Source organism: Adiantum capillus-veneris, chromosome 23 (genome assembly GCF_014529385.1).
Source record: "Adiantum capillus-veneris isolate H3 chromosome 23, ASM1452938v2, whole genome shotgun sequence".
Taxonomy (NCBI): domain Eukaryota; kingdom Viridiplantae; phylum Streptophyta; class Polypodiopsida; order Polypodiales; family Pteridaceae; genus Adiantum; species Adiantum capillus-veneris.
In genome coordinates this window covers 71,534,235-71,553,749 of record NC_140953.1, presented here as the reverse complement: position 1 = coordinate 71,553,749, position 19,515 = coordinate 71,534,235, and the positions used below count along the sequence as shown (strand labels likewise).

The 19,515-nt window shown below is 41.8% G+C and overlaps 1 protein-coding gene across 1 annotated transcript; it reads right to left on the bottom strand.

Annotated features, from left to right (window-relative positions):
- Positions 1–535: 535 nt before the first annotated feature.
- Positions 536–4,059, bottom strand: LOC147427955 (UDP-rhamnose/UDP-galactose transporter 2-like). Its single transcript, XM_086496710.1, has 5 exons — positions 3,497–4,059; positions 2,646–2,833; positions 1,829–2,029; positions 1,570–1,731; positions 536–961 (listed from the first exon to the last, which is right to left on the bottom strand). Exons 1-5 carry the CDS (start codon positions 3,627–3,629, stop codon positions 593–595), a joined length of 1,053 nt encoding a protein of 350 aa, XP_086352836.1. The 5' UTR covers positions 3,630–4,059; the 3' UTR covers positions 536–592.
- Between the last annotated feature and the right edge of the window lie 15,456 nt (positions 4,060–19,515).

Below are 19,515 nucleotides of genomic sequence, written 5' to 3'. Positions count from 1 at the left end.
ATGTATTCATATATACATTCTTCACGGACAATTCTCCTCCCACTATTTTTGGATAATGATGAGCAGTGTTGGAACAAAAGGAAGTTACTATTCACCTTAATAAGTTCTTCATCATAGATTCAAAAAACTTTTATGAAATGACTATGAATTTCAATTTCTCATATCATGAAAGGTCCACCGCCGCGGCCATTGTTCACAATTGGGCCGGTAAAGAAATCATATAATAACATCATAAAACCCTCACAAGACAATCTAGCCATCTAAGTTTAATCCTTGGAAGGTGCACTTATAAGAAACTATATATATCACATGAGTTCAAATGGTATTGAAAGAACCCTTGTGCTCACATATTATGAGGCAATAAAATGATCCCTTTTTCTCATTAAACTTCCGGGGGTTTTTTATTTTCAATTAAAAACCCCCTTCTGCAAGTAAAACGATTTAAAATAAAATAAATTTATAAATAAAAAAACCTCCCCTTTTGAAAACACGTTATACACTAAAAATTTGGAGGTGCACCCCCCGAGGCTCAATCTCAAATCAAAAGAATGGGTTGATTGTCATGTACACACATACACAAAAAAGAAGCTCTCTATTTTGAACTTTCCTTGCCAAGCTCAACATCAACAGACTGAGTGCCATAGCTGGTCTTCAGTAAAGAGACATCCTCATCTACAAAATTAATATCTTTCATCGAGACTGGGGGTGAGACCTTGGCAGGGGCTTGCTTTGCAACCTCAACAGCCGAACTATACAACACCATTCCCACAACAGCCATCATCATGCCGAGAATGTTTTTGAAAGTGAGAACAGAGTCGAAAAGGATCCATCCGAGCAGCAGGACGCACACAGTCTTCATATGGCCCAAAACCTGGAATGAGACTGCCGAGAAACGTCCGATGCAAATATACTGGCTCATGTTGCAAAATACAGCTAGTGTGCATGAAAGGCCTATGAAAAACTGCATCAAATCGAAAAGAAAAGCATCAGATCCACACTTGCCTCCGGAAGACGGATAATACTGTCAGACGGTTCTTTCAAAAGTGCATCACAAATTTCTAAAAGAAGTAAAATTGGGGCAATATATAGCCCAATGGCTAGTTTTTAAGGGTCTTCAGGATCATTTGGCTATTTTTCAAAAATCACTTGTCAAAAGATTAGCCCAAAATGTCCAATTTTTTGCGGTTTTGGAAGATCAACTTGCCAAAAATATACTGTAGAGTGCCATGTTTGTCAAAATTTTCAAATGCTACCCCCAAATTGAGTAATTGTAAGTTTATCAACAAAGTCTTGCAGGGATCTTACTTTTACCCTGATCTGATTCACAATTCACTACTAGGAAGTCATTTGCCCAACCATAGCTTGGAAATGGCTAAGAGAGTGAATACACACACACAACAAGAAAACTGCCACCAACACATGATATTTGCAATTATGATTTGGTGAACGCATGCAGAAATTTGTGTGCATCGCACCATACATTATTCACCCAACATGAAAGTGCATGCAGCCCAAAGAGAACTAATCCTGACATTACTCACGCCAAATAGACTTAAATTTGTAACTTACAATAGAGCCAAACGAGAAGTGATAGTCCAGAATGTTTCGTCCATTCAACATGTAGTCACAGAAAGGACCAAAAAGAAGCAACGATGCAGCCTGGATTGGAGCGGTTTTGCTAAGAAGCTCAAAAGAACCAATGGAAAACTTCTTTTGAAAAGAGCCGATATACTGCACATAAAACGAACATCCTGATTGAGCTTTTGACTCCAGAAAAGAGCTTTACTTCTTGACTGTAACTTACACCTTGGATATTTAAAAGACTTACAATTTGCTGCAAAGATGTGCTCAAGACTGCCAAGATGGAACAGATAAACCCTTTCAAATTTATGTGCACGTCTGTCACGGTGCATACACCGACTCCAATCACCACCACGATAACTGCAGCTTTCACCTCTCTTGTGTAAGACTTGTTGTGCAGAAGCCACTCAAAAACACAAACCACTGGGATCATGCTCAACTTTGAGATCTGCAAACACGGACATAAATCCCACACACATCAATTGTCTTGGTTCTCAAGGTAAAGGCCATCAAATTTTTAAGGGAAAATTACCAAAATGCCCCTGAAATTTGTCAGAGTTCCCAACCCTCAAATTTCCAAAATTTCCAAAATTCCCCTCTTATTTGGCTAACACTTCCCAAAATACCCTTCAATTCTATCAAAACTCCCAATATACCCCTCATTAATCCCACGAGCATCTTCAAGACATTATGTTTTTCAGCTCTTTATAGGGATATTGGTTCTCCATCCTACAATAATATTAGGAGTACTATTTATGGTCGTATTGCCGACGTCAAGGAATTCTCGTCTTCGAGTGGTTCACACAAGGAGAAGACATACATGTTTTAAGGGTATGAACCTTCGCAATGCACACGCACCACCATATGAACCTAAGTGTCCCTTTCTTTCATAAGAAAATCCATGGCCTCACAAATTTCTGGTTTATAATCACAAACCTCACCATTAGCTGAACGCATTAGAGAACCCCACCTGTTTCTTGGATTGCATCTCAATTGAAAAAAAAAATTTGCATTCACAAAAGTAAAAGCAGCACCTAGACATCCCAAAGAAAATAAAAGCTAACCTGATAGAAACCAACAGAGTTGAGCATGAGACTCAGGTTCATGCACACTATTGAAGAATTTGCCACTAATGAAAACCAGAAGAGGTCCCACAAAGGTACGGTCTTCGGAGATGAGTTGCTTCTGGACAATGACGATACATAACCAACGAATGCAGTCACCAGGAAATGGAATCCAGTTAAAGTAGTTGCTGCATACACAATTCGCTGAAGAGTCAGAAGCTCTACAACCCTTTTAAGACTAAAAGAACACTCAAGCGACCGTAAATGCGTCGGACGCAATGCAAGCATAAAGTTTGGATGATGGATCCAACCAGCTGTCAGACATATACTCAACTCCAACTTGGTGAGGTCACGAGGCACTATGATGCAAATAAAAGCGAGGCAGACTCACCATTTGAATGACAACATTACCTTCTCCACTTACATTTAGCCCACCTTGCTTGCAGACACTTGCGAGCACAAGCACATGACACAACCTAAAACAGCTCTAAGGATGCAAAATACACGATTGCAACACTTACACACTTTAAGCTTGGATTGCAATCACATGGTAAATAGTAAAAGCTTTACAGTAAAGTATGAGATCATTGCACAACACAACATAGACATGATGTCAGGATCGGATAAGACAACCACGACAGCTCTAAGGATGTAAAATACACCATCACAACGCTTACACACATTAAAATTGGATTGCAATCACATGGTAAATTGTAAAATATGAGATCATTGCACACAAGTTGTCAGGATCCAGACATTACATGATGCAAAGAAGAAGGCCGAGTGTGCCCAATGTGCCAGAGTAAGCTCAAACTACTCAAGAAACGACCAGTAGGAGGTGAAGCACGTACCAAAGCGGAAATCATATCCTTTTGCAGACATAACCTGCTTATTAGCCATTATGATGCCGACTGAGCTGATGACATTCATCGTCCATGCCCCAACATCTGAAACTGAGGAAGATTTCTTCTCCGAGGAGGCCATTTTATCTGCACGTGCTCACAATGATATGAATGCACGTCGGCAACGCAGATGTACCGTGTTAATTTGCCCTTGATTGCGAATTTGCATCAAAGACAACACTCTGAGAAAAGGATCTGCCCACAACAGAAGAAATTTCGTCTTTCTGCAAGCTCTTACGACGCGCAAATCTGAGAGAAGTGATCTTATGTGTGTATGTCTGTGTGAATGAGTGAGTGTGAGTGTGTAGCTATGAGCACCCACAATCCTGCATTTGACGCAATTTCGATTGTGCACACAGGGAAGTTGATAACATGAAGCTTGCGCAGGTGCCCAACGCAAGCATCGCCAAGAAGGCGACGCAGAGAAGAAGTGGTCGCTTTTGAAGGCGTATTTGTGAGTGTTCGCAAATATGCGTAGTGCTTTTCTGGACTAGGTAGTCGGCAGCAATTTAAAAGGCTGGCTATTTGGCGTGTCCTAAATAAGAACCCACACATAAACTAATCAATTCGTTCAAAAGGTGTGCACTACCGGCCCTTCAAAAACTCAAGCAAAACCCCAGCAATTTCTTTCATTGCAGAAACCGACCCCTTAACAACAATCGATTATCATACCCACCCTTCTCTTGACAAGAAGATAATTGATTAAGAGCAAGAGCGACAGATACTTGACACAAACAATCATACTTGACAGAATCATCCCCCTATTTGGAATCACTCTACCTGTCCCATGTGAATTACACAAAGTCCTTACTTCTTGATGCCACAACAATTCTTTCTTCTTGCATTTTGATCACCAAGTGTTTGACTTGTCATCTGCAGTCTTAGTCTGTCATCCGGTCGTCTGAAGCCTGAAGTCTCATCTGGTCATCTGAATTTTGGAGTCACATATATCCATTTGAATTGATTCAATAACTATGATCGTAACTCTAGAATAGCTATTAAGCGATCCGAATCATTCAATTATAAACGATCACAATGGTGAACTAAAACTCTTGAAAAGAACCATTCTCCCAGGTTAGGATTCGGAGTCTGTCAGTCATTCACCATGCTTGTCAGATGCCAAGCACGAGGAACGAAAGCCACCATAATGGATGTTGAGGACCAGGACCAAATGTTCTCAAGGTTGAAGAGACTTACCCAAATCCATGCATTGGAGACACTGATGGACATCGAATCTCCAAATGGTCAGAACATTCACAAAGGAGACATTCAAAGAGAGGTAAAAGGTGCTCTAATTCACATGGTTCTTGAAATTTTACAGGAAAGGGTAAAGCAAAGTTCCATAAAAATGCCAGTGAGTTAGGGAGAAGAAGGCATAGACATTCGACTTGATGAACAAACCTCATGAAAGAAAAGAACCAAAAATAGTAACCGAGACGGATGAGGACTACCATGCCAGACCCAATGGATGGGAGGCAAAAATTGACCACCACTATAAGCCCAAGTGTTAGGAGAAGGAATCGGATCATCATGACAAACCTAGGTATTGAGAGCGAAAAATTGATCGTTATGAGAAACCCAGACCCCGAGGCATTCACTAAAGTATATGTAACATAGCACGTGCGTTCAATAGAAGGGATTTTAATTTCTTGTAAATTTACAGATTCATGTGTACAAGAGGATATAAGAGGTAATTAAACTCCATTTTGGTGAACGCACGTTGTCGTGACGCTCTGCGTATACAATGTGAAGCTCAATCAAGACACGATTTTCGGTATTATCATTCCTCATGCGAAATCATTGTGATTGAGAAGATATGTTTGGCTTTCAATTACCAAAGGTGGTTCACTTCGAGAAGCAGATCAAGTTCTAAGTACTTTTGGTCCAAAAGTATGCTAGAGAGAGCCATGGGATGAGCTTTTTCACCAACAAAGCGTTTGGAGGGTTGTATATTTTTGCATTCCGGAAGGCAAGGTGTACAGATTCTTGATGAAGACAAGAATGCCATCAGTGATGCTTATTGGTTGTCAAAATCTGACTCTGCAAGTGCAAGCATCATTTCTCCAGAGAGTTTGAGGGTTAACAGTAATGGCTGCCACTAAGGTGTGTGGTGTGAATGGCCGCCTGGGAAAATAAGGCTATTAATAAAAACCTAAGCAGCGAATAAAAAGTGGGCCAGCAAATAAAAGAAAAGCGTCGACTGCAGACATGGCACAGAGAAAATAACACCATCAAGCAGCAGTTGAAGATCGAGAGCAGAGCCATCAAAGGGGCGTCAGATTTGTCATGGAGGAGACGGCCGAGTTGCAGTAGGACTAAAAGCGACAAAGCTGGCAGGAAAGAAAGGCAGATGGGGTGGCGAGTTTGCAGAAGCGACGCCAACAAGGGCAGCTGAGAAAAGTAGAGCATAGTGCAATTTTTCTCTTGAGGGGAAGGCAAAGATCACCATCTCACGTGTGGATTTGTGCGTTGTTTGAAGTGTCCAACACAGTGTTCAGTCGCTATTCCAAGAGAAATGTATGTGGCTGCCTGCGAGTTGTTTGATTGACCATGTAAGTTGTTGAAGATCAAGAGCAAAGCCATTTGGTGTAACTGTTGCTATGTGTTGTGAGTGTCTGAGTAGAGAAGCGTAGGGCTTACCAAGAGGAGGAAACCAGAGGGCGCAAGTGAGGACAAGTTGGAGGTTGGCTTTTGCTGAGGAAGCGATGTTGAGGGAGGAGTGTCAGGAGAGAGCCAGAGGCCGGTGAATCTATAGAGGGTAATCAAGAGCAGATTGAGGGTCGCGTGGGCCTATGTACAGAGCATTGGCTGTGTGGTTTGAGTATGTCATCTGCAAAAGAGGTTGAAGCAAAGAGGCCGACGAAGGGTCGTACAAAGACGCAAAGAAAGGACTCTCTCTCTCTCTCTTCATTATCAAGAAGCTAAAGAAGCTATCATTGCAGTTAACAACCCAGTATTGTGATTTAAGCCCATCTTAGTTATGTATTATCAAGTTTAAGTCCCCCAAATATCAGTTGTAAGCTTTTGGAGTGAATGATAAGGCCATTGTTTGGTGTTCTTTGTCTTCCTCTTAACACTTTTTCCACAGCCAGCAGCCCGATGTTGACCTGGCTCACTAACCGATAAAAAAAAACCTCCGACATCTTTGGTGAACTCGGCACGAAAACGAACCGGGTGGGAAAATTTGGTAGAGAGGATGACGACAACGTCGTAAGTAGTAATGACGTAGCTATTTGATGCTTTCTTGCAACAGCGGCAACATCATCAGGTTTTTGAGCAATTCGGTTCAGACCAAGAAGATTTATTATGAGGATTTGCTCGAAGAAATGAAGCCAAGATGAAGCAAGCAAAAGTGGAAGAAGCATTGGATAAGGTTTATGTTGAAAGAGGTACATTCATGGTTATGATAGTAATGGATATCTTGAATACTACATGTCAGAGATGGAACTTATGGGTATTCCATATGATCAAGGAGTTTGACCTGTTAGTAGGTCCATAATTACGAGATCAAATACAAGATCTTATTGGTATGTATGCAGATAACTACGTACTTTTTGAAGAATCACTTGTACAAGTGGGGGATCAGCATATAGCATTGGAAATAAAGCAGATGACTCAACAGAAACGGGTTACTTTCAATAAAGGTGATGGAGATCAATTGCAGACAATCAGCTATGATGAATTTTGGGAGCAGATTCATGCAAGAAGTAAAGCTAAAGCAGATGCAGCTTTGCAAGTATCAGATTTAGCCCCAGAGGATCATGCTTTAGGAGACCTATATGGGTAAATAATGAATTCCATCTTAAAACCATTGGTGAAAGTTTTTCAAAGCCTACTTGCCTGGAAGCTACTTCCATCATTGATTCTTGCGCGGATTTAGATGAAGATAGAGATAATGTTGTTGTGCCTACCTATGCAAATATTTGTAAATAAATCCGAGCTAAGTTTGAAGCTGTTGTAGACGAGTGTCTGCTTGAAAATGACAAGTTATTGCAGATTGCAGATGATCAAGGGATTGCAAAGATGGTGTATGTAAAGCTTGGGATTCCATATTCTACAAATCAAGTTATGCCATTGGATAAGGATGACGATATACAGGGTGTACAGATACATGAGGACTTAGATGGCTTGGATGTGCTAGAGCAGATATCTATTGAAGCTACAGGTGTACATGGTTTGGCTGTGCGAGAGGAGATATCTAATGAAGTTGAAGATGTGCATGGCTTATCTGTACCAGATGAAGCTCCACAGGTGGAGGGACGCATACAAGTGCATAATTACAATAATATACATGTGCATATGGATGATGGGCTAGATTCACCATTTGATGCATATATATTTTGTGATCTTGAATTTCAACCGATGGTAAGTGAACATGAAGCACCCAAGTATACAGATTACTCAGTGCTTAGTATCAGTTCAATGGGGGTGCAGGAAGGTGTTGTGCAGTCATACCATGCTCTTGTTTACCCAATTTATTATGATGATGCTCTTACTAGGAAGATTAATGACATCTTTGAGATGCATACAAGATCTTTTGCTGATGCAGTTGAACGGAGAGTAAAAGGGATGCAGAGTGTTTTACCAAACCGATGATCTCTATGCATGCTAATACTTATTTATATAAAGGTACAGGGAGTTTACAGGTTTATGTGGACCAAGATATACAAGCTTTGCAAGATTCTTTGCCGATTGATAAAGATCTAGAGCTTATTGCTCTTTTGGATGATGCTTTAAGAGAGTTTTCTGTTCCATATGGGGAGGACGTTCGAGGCTTGCATTTCATAGCCAACTTAGAGCAACAAAAAGAAGCAGATGATAGAGAACTCGTGAATATATTTGATGAAGCTCTAGAGGATTTCAAACTTACTAGAGATGACATACCTATAGCTTTTCAGGTACTAAAAAATGATTTGGATGCCATGAACAGAGATGGTTTCTTGTTGCATACTAATACCTCCTATGCCAGAGGGGTGATGTGTCGATCCATTACCAATTATGCTAGAGATTGAGGTGACTACCTATTTGCTTCAATTTGATGATCTTCTACCGATCAGTGATACATGTGGTTATATGGAATTTTACAAAGATATGATGAGCATGTTTGTAAATTATCTTATGCCATTTGATCCATGAGGACATGGTTATGTATTTGCCCTATTGCAGTTGATCTATATGCCATATGATCATGGTAGAGTTCAAGATGCTTACACGTTATGGAAATCGGTTTATAGGGTTTACAATGATGCAACAAGTCTATGGGCTTATGGAAGGTTACACTTCACTGACAAGAAGTTTTGAGTTTTCCCTTCGATCCTGGAGGTTTATGTCTACTTGAAGTCAAAATCTTGGGAGGTTATTGACAACATGCTTACGGTGGATAGTGATTAGATTATATGCTTGCAGATTTTTGGAAATGGTTGGCACATGCCGGAGGATGTGCAGGTTTAGAGGGGGTGGATGTTGTGACGCTCCGCGTATACAATGTGAAGCTCAATCAAGACACGATTTTTGGGTATCGTCATTCCTCATGCGAAATCATTGTGATTGAGAAGATATGTTTGGCATGGCAGTAGACAAAATGTATACTAAAGGTGGTGCACTTTGAGAAACAGATCAAGTTCTAAGTACTTTTGGTCGAAAAGTATGCCAGAGAGAGCCATGGGATGAGTTTTTTCACCAACAAAGCATTTGGAGGGTCGTATCTTTCTGCATTCAGGCAAGCAAGGTGTACAGATTCTTGGTGAAGACAAGAATGCCATCAACGATGCTTATTGGCTGTCAAAATCTGACTCTTCAAGTGCAAGCATCATTTCTCCAGAGAGTTTGAGGGTTAATAGTAATGGCTGCCACTAAGGTGTATATGAATGGCCTCTTGGGAAAATAAGGCTATTAATAAAAACATAAGCATCGAATAAGAAACGGGGGAGTAAATAAAAGAAAAGCATCGAGTACAAACAGGGGCACGGAGAAAATAACGTCGTCGAGCAGCAGGTGAAGATCGAGAGCAGAGACGTCAAAGGGGTGTCAAATTTGTCATGGAGGAAATGGCCGAGTTGCAGCAGGACGAGAGCTGCAGACAAGCGACGAAGTTGGCAAGAAAGAAAGGCGGATGGGGTGGCCAGTTTGCAGAAGCGCCAACAAGGGCTGCTGAGAAAAGTAGAGCAGAGTGCAGTTTTTCTCTTGAGGGGAAGGCAAAGATTGCCATCTCACGTGTGGAGTTGTGTGTTGTTTGAAGTATCCAACACAGTGTTCAATCGTTTTTCCAGAAGAAATGTATGTGGGCTGCCTGCAAGTTGTTTGATTGACCATGTAAGTTGCTACGTGTTGTGAGTGTCCGAGTAGAGAAGCGTAGAGCGACCAAGAGGAGGAAACCAGAGGACGCAAGCGAGGACGAGTTGGAGGTTGGCTTTTGCTGAGGAAGCGATGTTGAAAGTCCCCCAAATATCAGTTGTAAGCTTCCAAAGTGAACGATAAGGCCATTGTTTGGTGTTATTTGTCTTCCTCTAACACTTTTTCCATACCCAGCAGCCTAGTGCTGACCCGGCTTACTAACCGATCAGAAAAAAAAAATCCTCCGACAACGTGATATAAGAAAATTTTACTTAGTGAATGCCCTGAGACCCAGACGCAAAGAAAATTCCAATGATCTAAAGATAGATTTTCCCATATTTAGAGATGATAGAAGAAAGAATCTGGTGTTTGTATCCAAGCTTTTGAGCAGTATGCTGACCTCAAAGACATTAATGATGATGATTAGGCAAATAATTCCTTGAGGCTCTGAAGGATGTATCCAAGCTTTTGAGCAGTATGTTGACCTCAAAGACATTAATAAATGTGATTGGGTGAATAATTTCGTAAGACTTTAAAGGATGTAGATTGAAAATGGTACCACATTATCCACCATGCAGGTTGAGAACATACAACAATCAAAAGAAAGCTTTTCTTCTGGAATATAGTGAGAACCAAGGGGTTGAATATATCCTATGTGAGGTGGATAAGAGCCAACAGGGTAAGATCAGTAAGGCATTATGCTACATGTAGAGAAGATTAAAGAGCTTACCACATCAGACATCTACATGAACCCCCACCAAAACAATGCATGAGTGGCTTGGTTTGTAAGTGGATTTAAGAGCAAGAAGCTAAGGGAGCAGGAAGTGCCAACTCCAACCAAAACGTTTAATGATTTAGTTGAGAGAGCTTTGAAAGTGGAACCACAAGCGAGTTCAGCGAGTCTTGTTTAGAAAACATGTCATCAAGCTCCAGTTCATCCGATGACAAGCACTCTAAAGAACTATCAAGTGCAAAGAAGAAAGAAGCCTAGATGAGAAAAATTGAAGAGTTATGAGATGTTTGAGATCTTTGGGACCAGACCTTCAATTAAAAGTTGAGATGTGGTGTGTATGATGAAACTCTAAAGGGCATCAAATGGATGAATGTATCTAATGCACATATTGCAAGGCGTTTGGTCACCTGTGGAACAATTGCAAGATCAAAATAAATCAAGGAGGGGACATATGTATCCCCAGTGTACTAACCAACCCTAAGCCAGTCAAGCAGGAGAAGGCCATTGAGCATGGAGAAAATGAAGCCAATAACAGTGGTATGGTTGGCAGAGGAAGATACTAGAATTTTTCTAGTCGAGGACAAGGTAGAGTTGACTTCACAAGATGAAATTTTGATTGTTACATGTGTGGGAAATACGTACGCAATATCTTGAGAATATGAAAGCTCAAGTGATCAAGGGAAAAATGGCAAAGCCACTACCATTGCAAGTAATCACCAAGATCTCTGACATTGTCATTGAGGAGATCCTAGATGAGCCGGTAAGAAAGCCTAGGTAGAGTGAAGAGAGACAACAATGGGAGAAGTATGGAAAACCTAAGGCAAAGAAAAGGAAGTAGAAGAGTGGCAGGAACAAAGAATTTTGGATGCTCACATCGTGCAAGATTTGGAGCGGAGGAAGCCGGATAAGCCTAAGTGCTCAAAGGCTAGATCCATCCCGAATCTTTTCCCACCAGCTTCCGTGACCCAAATGGCTAGTAGCCCAGTGACAAGTTTTGGTGGGTAGACTTTTGAAAACACAAAGGAACGTTGGTGCAACCAAAGTCGATCGACCATGGAAGATGGCATGAGCAAGGATGGACAGGCTAGCAGGTGCATGGCAAAGGGCTGGAGCACATACAAAGATCTTGGGCAGACAGGTAGCAGCAGAAGTCTATGACCAATGTGGTTTCTTAGGCTAGAAGCGATACACGAAGGGCCTAATGGGATGGAAGGTAAAGATGTTCACGTGGCTATTATTCTGCTTGAAAAGGTAGAGCTTGAAGTGCTAAGTGAACTGGTCTAGATGGCTCATCAAACAGAGATGTAGAGTGCAAGATATGGCAGTTTGAAGCTGGAGGTGGTTGCAGATCTGAGACAGATAGGGTAGATGGGGACAGATAGTCAAAGCCAATTTAAATTGATCGATGTGTAGAGATTGAATTATGGACCATGTCGGCCTTTTCAAATCAACAATTGGAGTAACGAATGCCAGGATATAAGGCTTTGAATTTTTGCCAGGGGTTGGTTTTGAGCGAGTTTTATTGCCTCGATAAATATGCCATCAAGTGTTTTTTGGTCCTCGATAGGGTTCTTGAGTGTGGTATGCAACATGTGGAGTTAAGAAGAAGCAACGGCTCGTCAAACGGAGATGCAGAGGCCAAGATACAGTGGGTGAAGTTTGTGCCAGATGACGGCAGTGCAGTGCCAGATGGATTTTCTCAGTCTTGGTCACGTCGATTGGAGTGCTCGAGAAAAATAAAAAAATGGCAAGATTTGGAAGTTTCAGAGTCGACAATATGGAGGTCCACCTTGGCCTTACGGTTTGGTCATCGGAGATTTGAGCAGTAAGTGGCAAGCGGAGGAATTGTGGGGGGAAAGAATCAAATTTTTTATGGATCTTTGAAGTTTTTGGGAGGTCTTCATTTAGAACTTCTGAGAGCAGGTCACATGGTGGGCGAATATTCCACATGGGGAGTTGACGAGCGGGGAATGTCATCTGCTATATATAATGGAGATAGCGCTTCTCATTGGCAACACGGGAGCTCCCATGAGCTCATGGCTATGGAGTTATTGTGTGAGCGCAAGGGCGATGCTGTGGCGGAGCCAGGGGTGTGCGACAGCCTGTTTTGGCAGACAACGACGGAGGCAACATCGATGATAGGTGGCAGTTGGCATCGGTGGTGGCTTGCACATTGATGATGTGGCATTACATTGGTGGCTTGTCCCATGGGCCGATTGGCACCCAAATTTTTGAAGCAAAAGGAAGGGCCCCGCTAGCGCTAGTGTTAGGGGACCCTCCCGCAATGCTGAGTCAGAGAGAGGGAGAGAGAGAGATCAATGCCGACCTAGGTGTGGCTTCACATGCTGTGATAGATAATGGTCAACATGTGCCTATAAGAGGCGGTTTTGCATGCAATAACTTTGAGTTAAGTGGACAAGTGTCCAATGCTCAGGTACTTCCTAAAAATAGCTAGAGGATCTCTATAAAACAACCCTTTTGCCCATTTTTTGGGGGTCTTTTTAGCGGTCTTTTGGTAGACCAAGTAGGCCTTTGGATTTTTGCTCCGTGGTTGTACGGGAGCCGATTCATATGTTGGAGCTCGTCGAAGTTGTGCCGATGGAGCATATGATTGTATATGGTCATTTTGTTAATGGTAAAGCCATTATTGCCATCCCCCTTCTCTTCTCTATTTGTGTGCGTGCATTTTTGTGTGTGTGTCAGCATGTGTGCCCCCCGAGGTCTTTTGTGCAAAGAGAGATAGAGAGAGGTTGTGTGTGTGTGGAAGGCTGCAAATTGAGCAGAGCAGGATAACTGGGTTTGTTCGGTGTGTTGCAATGCATGTGTGCGTATGGCCGTGTGCAAACAACGGATTGCTCGTGAGTTGTGTGAGTTTTGAAGGTGAACTCTAGTGGATTGGGGCTCTATGTATATCTTGGGCTATTTGGAGGCATTTTGTTGTGTTCCCCTTTCCCCCTCTCCAACGTGTGCACAATCCTGATACAACTACTGAAACTCTAGCAATTTGTGGTAGTATAAAAAAGATTGAAGTATTACAAGTCAGAGAAGATATGGAGAGTGTTGTAAAAAGAATCTGGAAACATTTTTTTTTCAAAAAGAGCAATCTGGATTTGCACAAAAGGACCCATCAATAGGAAGCAGAGGAGAATACAAGCATGGCACTCAAAGGATAGTCATCCAGAAGGGAGATCATCTAGTTCAAAGTCGAGTTTTAATTTAGAAATGATTAGGATAAGATCTATGTGGAGGTGTGCAAAAGGATCCAAAAGGTCACTATCGAGTTGGATAATATCAAAAGAGCCTTGCTTGAAGCTATCAAGTTCATTAAGAAACGACGACAAAACGAATCTAAAGCGATGGTAGTGGCATGGTTTGATATAAAGGATGACAAAGTGCTAGTGATCTAAACAGACTACAAAGTGCGGAATCACCGCTATAGGAAGTCATTTTGGATGGAAGCACTGGAGTTAACATACTAGGCAAGCATATTAGATAGAAATTGTGGGTAATTGAAATGAAGCCTGCACCTTTTAGAATAAGAATGGTAGATCAGAGGATATTTCAGGCCAGTGTCCTGATAGAGAATTTATAGATAAAAGTTGGATCTAAGAAGTTTGAGATGAGCTTTCTAGTAATGTATGTACAAGGTGCCTACATCATGCTTCTGGTAAAAACTTGGCTAAGGAGTGGCCTAGTGGAGAATTTATAGATATAAGTTAAATCTAAGAAGTTCAAGACCAGTTTTCTAGTAATAGATGTGCAAGGTGCCTACATCATGCTGCTGGGAAAACCTTGGCTAAGGAGTGATGGGGCCATGCAAGATTATGCAGAATCCAGGTCAAGACAAACAACACAAAAAGATGGAAGAGGGTAATGTGGCACAAGGAACTTTGTGGAAAATATGGCACTAAAAGGATATAGAGGATGATGGAGAACACATGTATCAAAAGGATCATTCACCAGAACAAGGTAGTCAAACACCATCTAAAGGAGCTAATGAGTTGGCCAACTCAGACACACCAAACAATGAGTATGCAGCTAGAATTCGAATAGAGAAGGAAGTTGAATCTTTAGCTAGAAGAAAAGGAGGTGGGCTACCCAATTGGATTTTACCACACAACCAAGAGGTAGAAGAATGGAACCTAGACACAGAGGCTAATCCAAAGATGATTAAGATCAATAAACATCTAAAGTAGGAAATCAAAGAAAAAGGAAGACATCTTTTTCCGAAATATCTAGATGTCTTTTCTTAGGAGCACACAAATCTGAAAGAAGTTGACCTTGAGGTTTGTCAACACAAAGTACCACTTAAGCTTGATGCTAGACCACTCAGATTGCAAAGATACAAAATGAATCCGCGAATTATGCTAAGAAATTCAAAGAGGACATAGACAACCTTCTAAAGGCGAGGTTCATCCCAGAGGTGACGAGCAGCGACGACTGGCCATTTTCCATAGTGGTGGTCCCAAAGAAAATTGGAAAACTCAAAGTATGCATGGATTATATAAAGCTAAATGCTTAGACCATCAGAGTTCCATTTCCATTACCTACAAATATGATGCCCGATGAGATGCCTAGACATCAGAGGTTCAACTTTTTGGATGGATATAGAGAATACAACCAGCTAAAATTTGCATCAGAAGATAGGGCTAAAAGGAATTTTATCGCTGAATGTGGAGCATTCATGTATCTGTTTATGCCATTTGGTTTATGTAAGACACAAGGAGCAGGATGACTGAATTTGCTGGTTGTGATGCGAGCATCGCTTAAAACGATACAAACTCGCTAGCATTTCTCTTTGTCTCGCTAGTCAACTACATTGTGAAACGCTCTTTGGAAACCTTCTTGACCTGTGTTTTTTTGTGCTTACTGAGACACCCAAGCATTGAGGGGTCCTCTCCCCCTAGGCACCAGCCTTTTAACATTTTGAAACACTATAGTCCATTGGGGGCTTGGAAGACAAGTACTTAGCTAGGAAACCTTCGAAGTTTCTTTGGGAGTGCAAGGAGAAAGTCCAAGGTTGCCTTGAGCCCTAACGGTTTTTACTTGTGAAGACTATGGAGAGTTTTTTGGTGCAGCTTTGGGGATGACTTTTGAGGGCAGAGGAAGTGCAAAAGCTTGCTCAAACTTGTACTTGCATGATGGCACCTCCATGCTCGAGCGTCAATGACAAACTGAACGACGACAACTATGCTCATTGGAACCTGATCATACGGCTCTTGTTTTCCTGAAAAGGCTTATGGGATATCGTCGAGCGACAACTCAAAGACACAACCGACAATGGATAGTAGCAATAGGTGTACCCAACTTCACGATGAATAGTATCTCTCATCATGCGTTGGTTGGGATGCGAGAAATGGAAAGGTGATTTGGAATTTGATGATCTCAGCTCTTTTCTCATTGAGGAGGAAGCTGTCTAGGGCAAAATTCACATTTTTGGAAAAGGTGGTAAAGAACTTGCTGCTTTGGATACTAGAAAGAAATCAAAGGTTTGATGTTATAATATTGGAAAGCATGTTTGATTTTCTCGGGATTGCAAATCCAAAGGCAAAGGAAAAAGCTCAACAAAGGAGAAAGGCAAAGGAAAGCGTGATGAGGACAACAACGACAATGTTTCTGCAAAAGGACATTATGGAGTCTTCTAGCATGGTACAGACTACACTGGCAAGGGCTCCAAGATTCTAGTCAGGTGGCCATTGCCGCATCATGCTTCAACCAGAGAGACGCTTATGATTGTCAAAGAGGAGTAAAAGGAGCTTCCTACAAATGATTTGGACCCTATGTTGGCGTTCGTCGGTGTTTGAACATGTGAGTCAAAGTTCACGGAACATACATCTGGTGAGGAACAAATGTGACATATAGAAAGCACTGTAGAGATGCACACAAGTTATTATTGTTGGCCGGATTATGGATTCCAAAAGTTCATTGTCTTGGAAAGTTTGGATGTGATGTATTCATAAATCACAAATGGGGATTCTTGGATGTAGTGCGGTCTATAGTTCAATTTTGTATGAGACAACGGATGCTCAAGATGGCATTGTTTTCAGGTGAGAGGTAGGTTGTAGCAAATTCGAGGTGTGTCCATAGTCAACTGTGTGCATGGTAGCTTCTTCATCGACTTGGTCTTCCTACATATGTCCACTATGAGTTGCAGAGAGGGTGTTAAAGTCAAAGCATCTTAAGAGAATGACCCAATGTGTTCCTAGTTAATTAATTGTCTGTAGGTATTTATTTGACATGATTCTAAGACTTTAGGTAGGGCAATTTGTTGAGGGGGGTACTTAAGCCCACCATGCTAATATAGGGGGGTACTTAAGCCCCCCATGCTAATATATAAGTGCACCCTGAGTCCCCATGGTACTACTACACATTAATTTATTGTCCAATTGGTTGGGTCAACAACTCTCTCTCTCTCTCTCTCTCTCTCTTCCATTTCTCTACGCTTTCGGATTGTCTACTTTGACAAAAAGTGTACCCTTCACATCAATTAATATTCTTTTTATTGACATATGTGAACAATCCTAAGAGCTTGAAGTACTAAATACAAGAGAGAATGAGACGTCCTACCATTTTTGTACAACTAAAGCTTGCTGCCTAAAATAACTTAGCACAGCCTAGGTTTTGATACCATGAAAACATGTATGATGTAGGGAGAAGGAGCTTTGGCCTTACCAAGTACCCACACACACGCGCGCGCATTCACACACTCTTAAAAACTAGAAGAGAACAAACAAGGTTTTTTTCCCCTTTTTTTTCTTGAGGGTAGTGGTCAAGGTGGATGTGTGGGTGAGTAAGGACCCAGGCTCAAACCCCTTATGGGCATCTTTCTAGAGAACAAACAATTTGTGAGCTGCAACGTCTTTTCATACACAATAGAGTATTTCAAGCGATAGATAATGGTAGCATGCTCAAGTGGGCATGAGGTGGTGATGTACTTTTTTGTTTTCAATTTTTTTTCCTTTTTTAATTTTAATATAATACTCTCACATTAGGTGAGAATTGCCAAAAAAAAAACATAAAAAAACATGGCACCTATGTTCTCTCTCTCTCTCTCTCTCTCTCTCTCTCTGTGTGTGTGTGGAAGTAAGGCACATTAAAAGTGTAATACTTAGTGAATGTGTTTTTTAAATGAAGCAAATATTAATTTTTCATAATTTGGTTGATAAATTCTCACAACTTGTACACGTGTTTTGATGTGATGTTTGGAATGAGCATGTCACAAATCTAGGAGGATAGACCATCGTTGCTTGCATAAATAAACGGGGTATTTGACACCAATTGCAAATAAACCAAGAGATACTTGCACGAAAATTGTTAGGGAAAAGGAAAAGAGAGAGAGATGATATATATTGACACTCATGGATTAACCTTGAAATGATAAAAATGGCCCCTCGAGTTCACTGTTAGTTCACCTGTCTCGCGGGGTGTGGGTCGAACTCGGGATGTCTCAGTTGCCACACGAATGCCCTACCACCATGCTTGTGTGCGTCGTTGCCCATGTTGGCATGGCACATGATCACACCTTAGTTTACGCGCCCTTAGTTCACCCTTAGCTCACTCCCAGTTCACCCAACCCTAGTTTACCCGCCCCTAGTTCACCCTTAGTTCACTACATGATCCGATGGTTGAGATTAAAGCCACCTCGCTCCCCCAAATTTGGGCCCTAGATCCCCTCTGAGCTAGAGCCGTGCCCCCCACGCCTCATTTATAAGTGACACGGGGTGTCACTTGAGGGATCTACGACAGGGGCAAGTGAACGGCGAGGCACGATCTGGGCCGTCGAATCGATGCAACAAGGGGAGCAAATGTTTGATTGTGCAAAAGCGCATGGTTTGCATCAACGCGCAACAGCGCAGGTGGATAGAGCTCCGAGCTCATGAGGGGGAGGTTGAGGGTTTGAGGGACTCTCGCAACGCCAAGTATCGTTGATTTTTTATTTAAATTGGGGGGCGATCAACGGCCGATCCATCCTTAGCTGTTGGTCCCTCGAGTCCACCCCGTGACACTTATGGACGAGCCCCCCCCCCCCCCCCCCCCCCCAAAAAAAAAAGAAAAAAAAAACGCACACACACACCAACTCCCTTCCATATAAACACGACCATGAGGTACAACATGACAATCATACCCACACATAGTCCCTAGTACCACCCTTGCAGGAACCTCATACCCCCATTCACGGGACCTAATGGCAGGGAAGACTCGACTGGCCTGTACCTTAGGGTACTGGTTGGACTGCTTAATGACATATCTTCACGTTCATTATCAATAGCTTGGGCTTATGAAGTGCCATCTCAGAGAAGACGGGTCATTTTCCTTCTTCTTTGGAGCCTTTATTTATCCATAGATGTGCAGGCTTGATGATAGATTTTTGACAAGTCCCTGTTCTTAATTCTACAATTCTAACAACCAAAGTGAAACTTACTACCAATTATTTAAGAAAAAAACTCACAATGGTGAGTGGATTATATTAATAGGTCCAAAAAATCATAAATTCTTGCCATGCTCGTGACGAGTCATGACAATTTCAACGAATCATAGACACATCGACTGAAGGGAGAGCCACCCCACGACAATGGATGAACCCACACTTTCACCTATGCAGGTTTGTCATTGTGACGCCTAGGATCCTATTCCACTCCTCAGAGTTCCTTTGTTTTCCAATGGCGATGATCGTTACCATGCTTTCCTGGACTATCTCAGTGAACTTATTTACTTCCAATGAGTTCTTGAAGATCCGATAGTTCCTTGTCTTCCAAATGCGTTTGAAGTAGCAATACCTCACCAATGAGCAATGCATGGCTCTTGAACATCTTCCCTCCCAGGTAGTTCTTACCAATTTTGTGAAGGGTTATTTCTTCTTCCTTTTTACATCCTTTGGTTCTTTGATTAGCATAGTTTCATC

Coding starts and splice junctions, on each gene's coding strand:
- LOC147427955 (XM_086496710.1), bottom strand. CDS start 3,629: ATGGCCTCCTCGGAGAAGAAATCTTCCTCAGTTTCAGATGTTGGGGCA. Junction 2,834..3,496: donor AGGATATGATTTCCGCTTTG/GTACGTGCTTCA, acceptor TTGTGTATGCAG/CAACTACTTTAACTGGATTC. Junction 2,030..2,645: donor ACTCTGTTGGTTTCTATCAG/GTTAGCTTTTAT, acceptor CCGTGTTTGCAG/ATCTCAAAGTTGAGCATGAT.